Source organism: Athene noctua, chromosome 16 (genome assembly GCF_965140245.1).
Source record: "Athene noctua chromosome 16, bAthNoc1.hap1.1, whole genome shotgun sequence".
NCBI lineage: Eukaryota > Metazoa > Chordata > Aves > Strigiformes > Strigidae > Athene > Athene noctua.
This window is the reverse complement of record NC_134052.1, coordinates 1,688,923-1,705,602: the sequence shown is the minus strand read 5'-3', so window position 1 is coordinate 1,705,602 and position 16,680 is coordinate 1,688,923. Positions and strand designations below refer to the sequence as shown.

General features: G+C 37.1%; 1 protein-coding gene across 2 annotated transcripts in view; it reads left to right on the top strand.

Annotated features, from left to right (window-relative positions):
• Positions 1-16,680, top strand: part of ITCH (itchy E3 ubiquitin protein ligase) — a 63,333-nt gene that overhangs the window by 25,053 nt on the left and 21,600 nt on the right. For both annotated transcript variants that reach the window (XM_074919987.1, XM_074919988.1), the window contains 8 exons: positions 1,019-1,109; positions 3,693-3,831; positions 7,028-7,152; positions 8,373-8,510; positions 10,674-10,716; positions 12,758-12,927; positions 14,118-14,352; positions 16,529-16,624. In XM_074919987.1, the coding sequence (XP_074776088.1) occupies positions 1,040-1,109; positions 3,693-3,831; positions 7,028-7,152; positions 8,373-8,510; positions 10,674-10,716; positions 12,758-12,927; positions 14,118-14,352; positions 16,529-16,624 (1,016 nt within the window). In that variant the 5' untranslated portion in view covers positions 1,019-1,039. The remainder of the gene's footprint in view (positions 1-1,018; positions 1,110-3,692; positions 3,832-7,027; positions 7,153-8,372; positions 8,511-10,673; positions 10,717-12,757; positions 12,928-14,117; positions 14,353-16,528; positions 16,625-16,680) is intronic.

Here is a 16,680-nt window from a genome sequence, read left to right as displayed (position 1 = left end):
CATGGCATGAATAGGGATTGCAGTAAGTAGTCTGGAAGTTGTGTCCAGCAGGTAATGTGGAGTCTGTGATAAGCCATTCATTTTCCAGTGGGTAATCTGCTGTAGAGGACTTACTGATGTATATCTAGTGTAGTTGGTAAGGGATGCTGAGCTGAAAATGTGTTTTAAAAATTAATAGGAGGCAAGGATATCTGACTATTTCCGAAGTGATGTCTATTTTTAATATGATAGCACACTGTTTCATTTCTGTCTGTTAATATCAAAGCTATGTGATGAATATTGTTCACTTTCTCTCCTCTGCCCACCAAAACCAATTACTGAATTGGTTAAAGTTCAAAGAATAATAGGAATACCTGCTTGCTTTGGTGCTGGGAGGATCAGCCTAGTACAGGTTTGAGGACTGGGGTGTGTGTAAGAAGGAAGGTGGGACTGTAAATGAAGGTTGTCTTACCCTTTTTCAGAAATGATGTATTAACACTTTGTAGCATTACAGCCCTTGTCTGTAGGTTTGATCTGACCAAGTGAAAATGAAAGACATACAGAAGCAGGTTTATCTGAATTTGAAATTCACTTTTTAATAATTAATTTTCAGCCTTTTTTGTATGCTTGTGAATTGTAGTTTTCTTTTTCCCTTTTTTTTTTTAACCAAGTAATACTTGACATAGGAAGGTAAACTTCTTACCCAGAACTTAGAACATCAGAACAGGCAGATGTTTTCAGACATGAGAGTTATAGCAAACTTTGCGATTAGAACATTGTTCACTCTTGGTTAATTGGCAAATTGAAGGGACAAAATCAAAAGACCTGTTTTGCCTAAGAAATGAATGTTAACATTGTATGTAGAGACTAATTCCTTTTGTAAAACATTTTCTGTACTTTGGGGAAATGGGAAGGAACTAGAAAGAAAACAAGTGCGGTGTTTTTGTTTGCAGTATAATGTATCTACATGTCAAAAGAAAAGATGATTCAGTTTTTGAGTTTCTGAGGATTCAAATGTTTACATTGTCTCTTCATCCAGATTCAAGATCCAGCCCGTATTATGGCTGGCAGTGGGTCCAAATCAGGACCATCCAGTGGGTTTTCCATGAAATCACAGCTGCAAATCACTGGTAAGACTTCTGAAAGGATATATCTTTTCTGGTTAGAAATGTGAAAGGGTTTTTCCCACAATTAACTGGAAGTTACTAGTATGTTGCATTTCAGGAAGCTTGAATTTTATATAACCCAAGAGAAGTCACACAGTAAGACTGATGATGTTATACCATTGCCATAATCTATGGCAGAAATATAGAGATTTTATTCAAGATTTTATCTAAAATGTATTTTGAAATGATAATTTGTGTAAAAAATGGACGGAAGAGTTCTTTTTGAATGCTGTTAAGTAAATTGTACAGAACAGTCATCTTTGAAATGCAATAATGTATTATGATACTGCTTTCAGTTACTGACACTTGACATAATACCAAATCTAACACCTTTTCCTGACAGTCTTTTTACATCTCAAGCTAAGTGAATCTGAACTGCTCTTCGTTAAATTTGACTTACTGCTTCTCCATTGTTACATGTTTTTATGGCCACCATTGTAAAGGAGCTTTAATAAAAGTGTTGGTGAGAATATTACTGTAATTGAACACCTGTCGATTGCATAGGAATGGTTTTACATGACATGCTTCACTTTTTGTAGTGCCACACCCACAGCGCAGCTGTTGGAACTTAATTACCAAGTTTTCCTCACTTTTACTCTCTGACAAATTTTACTGAATCATAAAATCTGAAGCCTGGGAATGGGAGATCTGTGGTTGTATGCAGGAATATGTTCAGAAGCATCAAGGGTAAATTTTGCCCCATCAGTGTGGAAGATCTGTGGGTATATGCAGAAGTTTCACAATGTTGATATTGTGACGATGAAAAGAACTGTCAAAAATAGATATGAAAGCTTTAGACTAGAAAAGAGCTTGGAACTCAGTGAGTTATACTGGTTCTAGCTGTCGCACCGGGGTTACAAGCTTGTTTTTTCTCAGTAGGCCATGAGATGAAGAGAAATCTTGGTCCCTGTGGGTTGATATTGGAGAGAAAAATCGAAGAGGTTTGGGCGGAGGTACATCCACATGTGGCTATGCAGAGCAGAGCTGAGGGCTGGAGTGGTGACTGCTGTCAGAAGCTTGCTCCATTAAAGGCCTGTGCCTAGCATAAAGAAAGTGAAGTTGAAGAAATTATTCAGTGTTTAGAATTGAGACTATTAAGATGTTTGAATGGTTGTTAAATTCTGTAGAAGTTCAGCCACAGTCTGCCTGGGATTTCCTGTGCAAGCAGGCATTACCTTTTTGTAGACATTTGCATAAACAGCAGCCTCCACCTGCCCTACCCTCACCTCCCCATTCTGCTGTCTTCATTAGTTTTAAATGAACTTCCACGTTGTCTGCTTAAGTAAGAACCTTGAAAGTAGGTACATGACTGCTGATTTGTGCTGCCTCTAAGTAGGTCTTGATGCCTTTGAGATAGCTAGTGATGTTGAAGCATGAGATGTCGTAGTACAGAAGTGTTGGAGACATGAGGGGAAGGGGAGCTATTTATGAAAATTAATGTTAGCTGACTGAAATTAATTTCTGTAAGATGTCTGTAATATAGAGAGGAAGAGTTTCCCTTGGGAGCAGTTCAGAGCAGTTTATTCTAAGCTACTTCTCTAAATCTCTAAAGGAGCATAGGCTATAAAGGGAATCTAGGTAGATTAGCCATATGGGCTAGAATTACTCATCTTTTTTTTAAGGATGTAGTGCAGCTGAGGTGGGTGACAAAAACACAGGAGACGAAGTTGTTATTTGTTAGAGTGGAGTTCACTGGCCAATTAGAAATGTTAATATCTTTGTGTTAAGTACTGTTTTGTGAGTTTAGCATCCACTGATGCACATGCCTGCTGCTTTGGCTAAAAGGAGGCAATGTAGCCATTGTTTGGCAGGACAGGAGTGTTGCAGTCAATGATGTTGAATGTGTGGAAAAGAAAAAACAAACACCCAACCACAAAACAAACAATCACCAAAGAAACCCAAACCCAACCAACCAAAAAACTCAACACACACGCACCCCACACCCCCTCTCACCCCATTAAAGCTCTGGAGCTGCAAGTCCTATTCAGGTTTTGTTGTGTCTAGAACAGTAGGTAGTTGTTGGAACTCAGTTTGCCTTTAGTTAGCTTTTCTGTAAGTTTTCTTTGATACAGAAAACATAACACAAAGGTTTTTTTCTTAATGATGTTCTTTTCACCACAAGTGGTGGCAGTTTTACATGATTCTTTAATGAGACAGACAGATCATGGTTTGGGTGTTTTAACAAGCAAGTGTAATAAACTCGAGGAATTTTCCTGGCTGGTTATAGACTGGAGGAGGTTGTAGAGGATATTTTCTACTTTCAGCACCTAAATGCTTTTGTGGATCTTATACTGATTATTATTAATTATAGTATCTCAAGTTATGGAAGTTCTGTTGCATGTTTTAGGCATTTGTGTGAGCTATAACATTGTATAAAATGATCTGGAATGCAAGACCATTTTTGTCCATCTAATTTATGTTTTTCCTTGAGCATTATTGTCAGGCATCAGTGAAATAATACTTGAATATTGAAGCATACAACTGAAAAGTATTTTTTTGCAGTTGAAACCTTACTGAGTGGATAATTATTTTTCTCTTTCTTAACAGTTATTTCAGCCAAACTAAAAGAAAAAAATAAGTGGTTTGGACCTAGCCCTTATGTGGAAGTCTCAGTAGATGGACAGTCAAAGAAGACAGAAAAATGCAACAATACAAATAGTCCAAAGTGGAAGCAGCATCTTACAGTGTAGGTTTGATGGTTTTGTTTCCAATTTATTTGAAAATAAATTAATGCAATTGACAATGCACTTAAGCGTTTATTTTAAGCAAAGCATTCAGTGTTACATGATTTGAAGATATTTGTGTAATTTTTGGAGCAAATGTACTACAGTCTGGAATACATATTTACAAACTATTGCATCATGTCCTATGGAAAGTACCCAGTGATTATGAAGGAAAATATTCTTTATTAAGGTATGTGGGCATATCAAAGGAGTTTTAATTCTATGAGTTAGTAAGGAAAGTAAGGTAATTTGATGTTAGAACTGAGTCCCATACACGTTTTTGTTGTCACATTTAAGGTTACAGTGTTTCTGAAATACTGTGGCTGAAAAGCATAGCTGTTCTTTGTGTACAACTTCGTTGTGTAGCATGCCATAGCACAGATAGTGAGCGCTGTCTTGCACACATCTAAATTCAATCACAAGTACAAAATTCCGGATTAGTTTGTGCCTTCAGAGTACAAAACTGACAGTAGATTCAAGATGAACAGAGCTATTGATGTTTGCTTTGCCCACTGTTTGTGTTGTGAGATCATAGGAAGTATAAAGCACAGAAAAAAAATTATCTTCATCTTCTATGAAATTTTGTTTTCTCTTAAGAATATACCAAATGGAACACAGGGATAAAGGTCAGTCTTGTGCTTGCACATTTGCTTATGCTTAAATTCTAGATTATTATTTTTGAGGCACCTTGAACATTCCTGCCTGATGAAAACCTTTTTAGTGCCTGTTCTGTTCTTGTAATTCAGATTATTATGAAGTTTTAGTTATTACTATTTACGTTACTTTCCACTTCAAAGAATTATTTTAAGAAAGAGAAAACCTTGTGCTTTACATGCATATCATTGTGCAGAAGCAGATTCTTCTTTCACCTTTTAAAGTCTGCCTTTTTTCTTTATGCTTTTTTCTTTTTAAATGGAAATATTTGTGGCTTGTGCTGTGCAAGTCCACACAATAATACATGGGCAATTTTTGCTCTTGTTCAGTAAGTGCCAAACAGAGACACCCAATGCATATCAACTTCATTGAAGATTACACTAATGCTCCGTGGAATTGAGTGGATTAAGTTAATAGATTTTCAGGAAATATTTTGACACAGATCCTTACATTCAGATTCAGAGTAAAAAGGAAAAGTGTAATATCTTCAGCAAATGGATATGGACCATGGGTTCCTCTTCTAACAAGCAGTCTGTTAGCTGGAGCTGCATATTCTGAAGGGATTGTCTGATGGTGGAAATCTGGATTTATCAACCATATACAAGTGAAATTATCCACTGAAAATAAACAGTCATTTGTAATACCTGTTTCTCGCAATTAAAATAATTTAAAAATACATAAATGTTAGAATGTCCCTTATAGAAAAAGAATTTCAGTATTAAAAATTACTTTGAAGTTGCTGTTAGGAATTAAAAAAATACCAACAAACAAAAACAAACAAACAAACAAAAAAACACCAAAAACAAACAAAAAAAAAAAAAAAAAAAAAAAAAAACACCAGAAAAGTGTTCATACAATGTCAGCAACTGATAGTGATGTAAATTTCTTTCTCTGTTGTAAAGCTTCTCAAAACTCAAGGGAGCATGGTGGGGCAGGTGAATATTTTACCTCTAAGAGCAACTTTCTGGAAAAAAAAGTTTTGTGAGTCTGTTTTTAATTGTAGTATCAGCTATTTTTGTGATGCTTATTTTTTTGCTGTTGTCAAAATACTTTTAAGAAGGAAAAAGAAAAATCTAGGCTCTTAGGTTTTTCTTATCACTGGGAGAGTTCCATTATTCTCCAAGATTTGCCTGATTGCATACATTATATGAGCTGTCATCATCTTGCTGCAAAACGTTTGGTGAGATTTAGCAATTTTGAAATGAGCATGGTTTGATTCAGCTTATTCTGGAGCTAGAGAGAGGAAGACTAACTGTTCTGGCAGAAAATATTTCTACTTGCATGTGTTCATGCTCCGGTACGGGGCCCTCCCAGTACATAACCGCTGGCATAGATCTGGGAATGGAAGGTCTTACTGCATAAGTAATCCTTGATCAAGAGCTTTCAGGTCTAGGGAGTGACTCTGCTGACGGCTTTTCTAGGAACGGAGATGTACCTTCTCTACCACAGGCTGACAAATTCAAGGCTACAGTATTGTGGGTTTATGACCTTAACCAGGCCACAGGCTTTTTCAGAGAGAACTTTGCCTCTTGTTTGGACTGTTTAGTACTGTGCCTGCTCTCTGGAAGGCATCTTTCCAGATTGTAGCACCATGCTTTGAATCAAGTTTGGATTTTTCTGTCACTGAAAAAAGTAAAAAATTAAGAAAAACCTCAGGGAAGTGAAAAGGGGATAGAAGTAAATGGTTGAATAATTCTTTGAATTACTTGATTTGGAATGAAGAGAAACTTTTGTGATAGTTGGGTCATAAGGGACTTCGGTGGTAGTAAACCTGGAAGGAATTCTCCAAGGACATAATCAAATTAGCACACTGTAGAAGTAATACCTCCTACTCCTGGACATGGTGAGGGAAGTTTTTGAATTGTTAAGCCATGGAAGATGTAGTGTGTTCTTCTGTTCTCAGTAAATGCATTGTGAAGCCAGAAGTATACTGGTAAAATGTTAAATAATTTTGTATATATTCCTGCTTCTTTGTCATAATATTATGTGCCAGTTTATTAGGGGAACAGTGATCTTCTAAAAATACTTGAGATAATTTTTAGTATTTCTGAGTAGTTCCCTTTTGATGGATTGTCCTAAAATTTTCTGATAACCTCTTCAGAAAACAAATTTGCTGTCTTCTTGCTCTGTGTGAAAAATTCTCACATCAAGGTACATAAATGCTGAATGCTCATGAAATGCGAACCTGCAAGAATCAGCCTTTTTTTATTAATCCTGGTTACACTCAGATGCGAATTGTGAGGTGGTGGGTTTTCTATAGATATTTCCCTTAAAATAGTAATAATAAAAAATATACTCAGTGAACAGTCTTGCAATAGTCTTGATTTACATGACATATAAAGGTGACTGCATACTAGAATGTGATGATTAGAAATGGTTTGATGTTACCACAATTATTACTTTGTTTTTAAGTCATTTTAAGTGAGAGTTTAAGTAGAGTGCTCAGTTCACCCACTTTCACTGCCAAAAAATGCCCTTACATGTTGCTTAACTTTTTGTTTTCAGAATTGTCACTCCTGTAAGTAAATTAAACTTTCGAGTCTGGAGCCACCAAACATTAAAATCTGATGTCCTTCTAGGAAGTGCAGCTCTGGATATTCATGAGACTTTGAAATCAAACAGTATGAAACGTAAGTATAGGATTAACAATACCTTGGATGTTTCAGAATTTGTCAGGAATTTGTCTGTTAATGTGTGCAGCTCTGTAGATGGCCCTTAAGAATTCCTTTTTTTTGCTACATATTGCATTTATGAGCTTCCTCCTCTTCAGTGTAATCGTATTTCATTATACACCGTCTGCTATGGTGTCAGTGAAAACATGGTATTTTTCACTTTGCTAGTATATGCAAGAGTGAAAACCTGATTAAAGGAAAGTGTTTCCTTTTATACAGCTTAAAAATGGTGACTCTGTTTCTGGTGCTAAACCAGGAAATGCGTAAAGTTATTTTTGTTCTAAATAGTGTTATAGGGATATATTATTTAATGCATCTTAGAACTAGTTGGACTTTAGGCAGTACGTTCATCTTGTGAAGCTTGAAAGAGAAATAGAGAATTCTACACACCTGTTAAGAGAATTCGTTGCCACAGCATATAGCTTTGTACTGTCATACTTATGTTCTGTCCTTTAAAGAAGTGTTTTATTTGTACTTCCAGATGTGAGCATTATAAATGCAGCATGTTGATAGTGGTGTAATAAGCCTGTTCTCCTGACAGAATGTTACTGTCCTGCTGAATCTGGGTGAAAATTACCTTGAGTAACTACATACAGCAGATACCCTGCTGTAATTCATTGGATTTTGTTTCAGACCATTTCATCAAGAATGCTTATTTACAGTTCTGTTTCATTGAAAAACAATTATTTACCCTGAAAGTACTTTTAGTCTGGGGATGTGATGCAAAATCTTCACAGTCTAAATGTGAATCCTGATTTCAGTAGATAAACGTATTTTAATCAGAATATGGAATTGCTGTCTGCTCTGTATGAAGAATAAAGTGAATTGCATTCCCTAACTATAGGGTTTCAAGGACAGGTATATTAATTGCCGCAGAAATGCGGGCAGAAATATGAGACTCAGTCTACTGTAATGATAATCCTTTCTTTCTTTAGGCAGCAACAAGCTTATGCTCCAGTTTTCCCTTTTTTGTAGACATAATAACTTTCTACTGACATCCCGAAATGATTAGTTTTACCACACAAAAGAAAAAATTATGGAAAGACAGAGCTGTAATTCTGGGGTTTCTTTTGTTTTCCTTTTTTCCTTGATCACTACAGTCTATGGCTCCTTGAATAAAATGCAGGTTTTTTGTCATGTAGTAAGATAAACTCCAATTCTTTTCCATACTTTTTCAGTTGAGCAGGTGGTGGTGACATTGCATCTTGTTGGTGACAGAGAACCAGCAGAAGTGGTAGGAGATTTGTCTGTCTGTCTAGATGGAATGCAGGTAGATCCTGAGCTCCTAACCAACGGTGATGCTTCAAGTACAAGAAGTAAGTAACTTTTAGTTCAAATGTGCCCTCTACATATATCTGGTATACACAGCTGCTTTTTCTGGAAACTTTAATACAATGTTTTAATAATCCTAATAACAGTGGTTTCTATAACTGACTGTAGAGATCAGGACTCCTGCATTTTTATTTGAGGTGGAATCATAGTCCACAGTGAAGATTTTCGGGGTTACCGTAACAAAAATAACATTAGCATCTTTATTTTCTGGACTATGCTAGTTCATAGCTAGCAATCCCAAACTTTAATGAAAGCCTCTAGCTTCCCTGAATGTTTAATAACATCATAAACAGAAAAAAATATAGGTTTCATCTCATCATCATAAGTATTCTGCTCACTAGGAGACATTGGTTTATATTAGTTTTTCTTTAAATATCTCATTTAAATGTTTTCATAGATTGTTCCTTGTGGAGTGCTGCAGAGAGGGATCCACTATTCTGTTTAGTTGGTGTCTTTGGTTTCAGATAACTAGTATGATTTTTAACTGAAAATCTTGAATACACATAAGGTGTGTAATTACACTAAAATAAAAAGGAAGGGGATTTAATTTTATTGGTGTAGGACAGGCAACAGAGTGTTTTTGAGGGTATTATACACTACAGAGTAGAGAATAAGAGGTTGTTTCTCCAGAAGGCAGCATTGGAGAGACTGTCTGCTGTAGCAATTAGCTAGACAGTTAATTGGCAATTTTTAGGCTTCTGGATTTGTTTTTTTTAAAGGACTAGAGAAGGTAGCTTCGAGATTTCATCTAAATATAGGAAAACTGAATTTACACGCTAGCTTTGTAACCATTATTTCTTAAAGATTTTAGTCCCTCTTTCTTTGCATCTTGTTAAAAGGATCAGTTACATGATCTGATGGTGTGGGATATTTTTGTAAATAAAAGCCAAATAGTGGGGTTGTGTGGGACTTGTAGAGCAGATATGTCAATAGAAATATGTAGTGAAAGTAACAAATTTCCCTCTTATTCAATACTTGGTTTTTATCTATGCATTCTTCTATTTCCTGAAATTCACCTACAGAGGAAAAGGTGTTAACAAGTAGAAAAAGGCATGCTACCTGCATGGAACGAGAACTAAATACAATTTTGGGCTTGACAGTAAAGACAGACATTGACAGACCAAGTCAGATGTTCAGCAGAGAGTTCCCAGGTAATTAGGGGACTGTAGCACTTGAGGAAAGACTTAAATCTTAAAGTAGTCCCAACACATTGTACAGACTAAAGATACTTACAGGCAAACACAATGTTTACCAGGTAGCTTTTTAAGTTAAGATTTCTGTTTCTGGGATTAAAATCGGTTCTGTGCACAGCCCACTAACAGCACATTATTGTAAGCCTTTTACATGACTACATCCTTGTCTTTGGCTTAGATCTGTACCTAGTTGCCATCAGAATTGATATCTGATTTCTTTCTTAATGACACTTGTTTAATTCTATGGGAATAAAGTATTTGTGCTGTCTACATGAATGAGCATTTCTATGCTGCATATTCAAGTATTGCAAATGCTGGCACAAAAGGCAAATATTTCCAAGCTGGCAGAACAAGCAGTCGCAAAACATTTGCAAATCTAGGCTGAGCTCCTATAATTCTGTTTGGAGTGCAGCCATATTTTGTACCTGCTTCAATGCCTTTATGCTAAAAAATTTACAGAGAAGGGGAAGGGTCCAGGCTAGAGAGCCCCAGAAAACAAAGCCCCTGTGGTTGCTTGTTAGCCAGCTAGAGGGAAGGTTTTTAGAGAAGTTGTTGCCCTTCCTGCTCTGCCTGTTATCATTGAAAAAGGAGTGAACATGAAAAACCAGGTCCACTTGAAGAATGGAGAATGCTGATACTGCTACAAAGACACGAGACTGTGTTATTTAACTGTGGGTGTTTGAGAATATTCATACAGTCAAATGGATATCCTGTTCTATCTTCCTTAAGGTGAAAATATTACTCTGTGGCAGTGGCTTTAAAAAAATGTTTGCACACACATATAGATAGACATGAAAAATGTATACAGTTTGAGATAAGACAGTAAATGAGCAGCACATAGTGCATCACCTCCAAATTTGGAAGAAATTTGAGTGTTAAAGACTGCTTCTTTTGCTGGAAATGGTTCAGAATGTTGCTTGTACTTCCACTGTCTTTTTCTTTCTGATATTTAAGGTCCTACACAGAATGATAGCTCCAAAGTAAGGAATGATACACGGTAAGGCTTTTTCCTCATTTTTTTTATACTGCATTTTAATGTTTGCTATTTTGGAAGAGGAATTGTATGTTTTATCACAATTGAAAAGTTTCTGAGTGTGCCCTACAACAGTATCCCCTGAGATCTGAGCATGTCCTAAACAAAACTACTATACTGTTGCACATTCACATATTAAATTGTTTTCCATATGAGCTCCGTCATTTAGCTTCAGTTTTCCTCCATATCTGACTGATCTTTTGGGTTTTTTCCCTCTGTGTTCCTCTTCCATCTCCCAGTGATTAATCAAAGTAAAATAAAAAACTTAAAAAAAAATCTCACTGGTGAGTAAATGGCACTACTTACTTTTAAACTGGTTTGCTTTATAGCGTGGAGGTATCAGAATTATATTTAGCTTTGTTAAGAAGATACCAAAAGCTCTCTAGCAGTTGCAGTGTTTTAAGGTCAGTATTGGATTATGTACCCTGCTGCTTGGTAGGATAAAAGTGTGACCATACTTGATGGTGGATTAACCTGCAGTGAGCACCATGCCACTTCAGTGCCCAGTACTACAAGTATTTTAAGGATCTGTACAGTGCACAGCATTCTTGGATGAGATCTGGAGTAGCTAAGTTAAATTTCACTCTTTTTTTAATGGATCATAACTCCCTTACCTATACTGTCTAAAGTCTTCCCATTAAAGTTTATTTTTGTTCCATTTACTTTCCATGCTCAGAAGAAAGTTTCCATGCTTGGGTATTCAGAATGCCTGAGTGTGTAATGGTACAGTAATAATAGTAATAATAATCTGGTTTTAGTACCAACTGGTGGGGTTTGTGGTGCTTATTAAAGGTCCATTTTGAGGATCATGTAAATCATCTGGAATATGTCTAGTAGTGGTTATTGTTACATGTATAATAATGTGTTGATATGCATTGTTATACCTTAAGCCAACTGGTCAAATCACTAAAGATAAAAGGTTGCACTTAGGACTTTAATGTTCAAACAGCAGCAGTATGCTTTCTGGAACTGAGGAACACCCAGACTGTAGCTCTTGCCACCTTTGGTCACCGATGATTTGTACACACTTTCATAGTCATTTATGTAGGGGTCGGTGTGGTATGGTGTGAATTACATGCACTACACCTGGTATAGAGCGAAAGTGTGTTGGACAGTGATATTGAGGTCAAACGTACACAATTCTACTTAATCCTCCAGGACTTGTGGTTTACTTAAGCTTACGTATTGGTTTTTATTTTGTGTACATTTAAATAAGTGTAACTTTAGAGGTACTGGACTGAAACAGTAACCTGTGCTTTTATTACCAATGACCTGTGTACTTCACCTGCCAATCCACTAGACTTAGTTGATAATCTTTTTATTTAGAAATATTAGAAATAAAGCTATAGATACCTGCAACTTTGCTTAAGGAGCTACAAATATATCAGGATAATACGCTGCTAGGTATAACTGAACAGTACGGAATGGGTGAGTACTGTTGTTTAGTCCCTTAACTCTTGTAAAGTTGAGAAGCTTATATTCATAGCTGTTTGTCAAAACTTTAATGCTTAGCCCTAAATTTTCCAGCCCTTTCCAGAATTGAGTTTAGGGGGAAAATTGTTGTATGTCTAAGTTTTCTAAAATTTTGTAGCATTTGTGTTCTGAGCATATGCTAGCCTGGTGGAACAAACACACACAGGCTTGTTCTCAGGTCTTAGTCAGCTTTCCATCTCATTAGAGACAAGTGGAATTCATGGGTGGGAACAGCTGAGTAGCAAAATCCTGAGCCTGGGCCTAAAGGCAGGTGTATCGAGTTGGGAAATGAAAGGGGAGGTTTCAGTGACAGATGTTATATATAACTATTTCACAACCTTTTAATCAGTTGAGGTTTCATGTACCTCAGGAGATAAACTCTTAGTATGTTTATATGGATGTATAGGGTTTTATTATGAATGTAAGAATCTCAGCTGGTCATAACTACTTACATTCTAGTGTCTTCTGCAAAGTTTAATGTCATCCATACACTATCAGAACACTTCTCCTTTCTGTCTTTTTCCTGCAAAAGGACTAACTCCAATGACCATGAAAGCTGTGAAGATGCTCCTTCCAATGAAAACAAGACTGTTAATGGCAGTGATTCTCCATTACTGACAAATGGAAACTGCAAACCTTCTAGACCTCCCAGGCCTTCTAGACCACCTCCACCCACCCCTCGGAGACCTGCTTCAGTAGCTGGTTTGTAATCTAGGGCCCAGCATTCATTTTAAAGCCACATAATCTTTGAATTAACATAATTGTTTCTGATGCTGATTTTTAACTACCTTTTTTCATGGTAAGTTCTTTGGCAGATAACTTCTGCAGGATTGTTTTCTAGCTTGCATTCAGTACATGGTGTTTAATCATTGTTCATATTATTAGAAATTTCTAGCTTCCATGTCTGTTAAGTAATGATTGTAATGATGCTGCCACATAGAGTGGAGCTGGGACCAAAAGAACACAAGTGAATGCTGCTGCACTAAGACATCTGCTCAGTTTGAGGCTTGAGATGAAATCTACTGAAGGACTCACAGAACTGTCTCAAGCTGATAATACTGGTGTTTGAAATACTAATTATTTGTTTCTAAAATTCTAGTTAAATTCTCTGAAATAGCAGGACTTAAAGCATTCATTATTCTCTTGCACTGAAATGGATAGACTTTTTTTTTATTTGATTTGATTATTTAAAAACAAAAAACTTGTAAGACAAATAGTCCTCAATAGTTAATGTTTTTAGGGTAACTGCTTCACCTGCATACGCTGCAATCTGTTTCAATAGTCTCATTATTACAATTGATAAATGCTGAGTCTGGATGGGAAACTGCGATACAGTAATTACTTAAAAAGATTAATCCAGTGTAGTTCAGTAATAAGGCCTGAGTTGTATGTAACTTATAATCCCACTCAGCGAATGGCATTTCAGAAAAAAAATGAAAAATTAAAGAATGTATGTATTCCTCTCCCATTCCAATAATTTCTTTCTATGCAGTGTCAGGTCTCTTGAAAATTTTATGCTTGTTCTCTTCAGTTATTACTCCAAACAATAAATGGGAAATAATTAACTCATCAATGCAATCAATGCATTCTTTGTTTATAATTGTTCAGTGTTTACACAATGCAGACAACTTGTTTTGGTAAACATGATTTATTCTATCAGAAATTTCAAAATTGTGCCATTAATGGCATTTTTTGGGTTAAAGCATTTTTAAAAAGCAAGACAAAATTGCTTTTTAGTTTTTGTGTAAGCTGTAAAGTGTGACTGTATGTGTGCACTTGGAAATACCAGTTCTTGCATGTTTACTTTCGTGATTTACAACTTCTAAAACAGATTGAGGATAAATATCAATTAAAGGGTTTTTTTTCTGTCTTTGGTATCTCTGACATCATAGCAAGTGTAAATGGTCCTTCATCCACATCCACAGAAAATGATGGGTCCAGTGCAGGATCACTGGCAGGTACAGCTGCACATACATCTCCAGAACAGAGCCCTGAGGGGGCAACAGCTGCTACCACAGCTCCTGCAACTGCTCCACTCACCACACCTCCAGTATCAAGACAAGTCCAGCCAGTAAATCCTCCACCTCAGGCACTTACTACAGTCAGTCAAGGTCCTCTTCCACCTGGGTATGAGTTTAATGACTTTTTATTTCCTGTGCTGACATTTCTGGTTTTACTTTATTTCACTCATAGTAGGTGTAATAAAGCTGCATAACAAAAATCCCCCCCATACTAATTTGGAGATTTTCATCACTATTTTGTCTGGTAGGCCTTCAAGCATGGTTTATTCTTTTCTAAGAATCTTTACTTTTGATACTTGTTATACATTCCCATGTCAGTGAAACATAGAAGTTTTAAATAGTGTGACAGTTTGCTGTCTTCAAATTAGGATGAAGTCAGATAGTAAAATATTGGTATAGGTAAGTAGAAGAAAAGCTGCTATTGCAGTACATAATCTGTGATATGTATGAAAGTTTTGGACTTTATACTGCAGCTCCTAGGAGTAGTGTGGGCACACTGTTCTGTATCAGGTACATGTGGAATTTACCAGATGGTGGGTCTGTTGCCTCAAAGCTCTCATTTAGATTGTAAACTTAAAAAAAAAGGGTTCTGGACTCTTTGAGTGAGGGAAGGCAAAAGCTTTCCAATGTGAATGGTGTAATTGGTGAAATATCTGCCTTAATGTGCAGGCAATTGAACCAAAAGGTAGGAGAGGTCTGAATTACTTTACTTACTCACAGAACAACTATGAAATGTAAAAGCAGTCTTGAAAACATTGGTTGTTGCTTGACTGTTTTGATTTCAACAGAAATAGGAAATTAGCATGTTTTTTTTTCCTGCAATCATATAATTGTTTAGGTTGGAAAAAACCTTCAAGATCATAGAGTCCAACCATAAACCCAACACTGCCAAGCCCACCACTAAGCCATGTCCCTAAGCACCATATCTACATGGCTTTTAAATACCTCCAGGGATGGTGACTCAACCGCTTCCCTGAGCAGCCTGTTCCGATGCTTGACAAACCCTTTCCATGAAGAAATTTTTTTCTGGTATCCAATCTAAACATTCTGTGGTGCAACTTGAGGCCATTTCCTCTTGTCCTTTCGCTTGTTACTTGGGAGAACAGACTGACATCCACCTTGCTACAAGCAGAGCAATAAGGTCTCCCCTCAGCCTCCTTTTCTCCAGACTAAACAACCCCAGTTCCCTCAGCTGCTCCCCAGAAGACTTGTGCTCTTGATCCTTTGCCAGCTTCATCACTCTTCTCTGGAGGCACTCCAGCATCTCAGTGTCTTTGTTGTAGTGAGGGACCCAAACTGAACATAGTATTTGAGGTGCAGCCTCACCAGAGCCGAGTACAGTGGGACAATCACTTCCCTGTCCCTGCTGGCCACACTAGTTCTGACACAAGCCAGGATGCCATTGGCCTTCTTGGCCACCTGGGCACACTGCTGGCTCACATTCAGCTGGCTGTTGACAAACACCCCTGGTCCTTCTCTGCTTGGCAGCTCTCCAGCCACTCTGCCCTAAGCCTGTAGCATTGTGTGGGGTTGTTGTGACCCAAGTGCAGGACTCAGCACATGGTCTTGTTGAACCTCATACAGCTGGCCTCATCCCATCGATCCAACCTGTCCAGATTCCTCTGTAGACCCTTTCTACCCTCAAGCAGATCACTCCCACCCAGCTTGGTGTCTTCTGCAAACTTACTGAGGGTGCACCTGATCCCCTTGTCCAGATTATTGATAAAGATATTAAACAGAACTGGCCCCAGTACTGAGCCCTGAGGAACACCAGCAAGGTTACACTCGATGCAAATACAAGGGTAAGTCAGTGTCCCAGATGCAGAAAATATGTTGCCAGGGCCCTTAAGGTGAATTCTGCATATATGATCTCAAAATTTGCATAGTTTGAGGGTTCAATTTAAATTGTTACTCAAAATGGCTCAACAGATGATTCTGTTCAACAAGTTATTGATATACTTGATACTGAATACAAAACCTTGCTTCCTTGCTTGATAAAGTTGTATGTGTAGGCATGAACTTTAGCTTCAGTTTCCCAGAAACTGAAGGTGGTCATGTCGAACATTTATTTGTATTCTAGTTGACACAGAATTACTGCCAATATGAACATGATACCACTGTATATTGTACAGCATTTTGGTGCATCTTGTGAACCAAGTCTATTTTGAGCCTTTTGTTTAGAAATAAGCATTTTATGAAAGCAAGTGTTTCTTATCTTTATACAGTGGATGAATGGTTGGAGTAGTTTGATCTGGAGGAAAATAAAGATATTTTATTTTCAGCTGGGAGCAAAGAGTAGACCAACATGGTCGAGTATACTACGTAGATCATGTTGAAAAAAGAACAACATGGGATCGGCCAGAACCTCTTCCTCCAAGGTGAGCCAGGATAAGTCATGTGATTGTCTAAGATATGTCTGGACTTTTCAGAAATT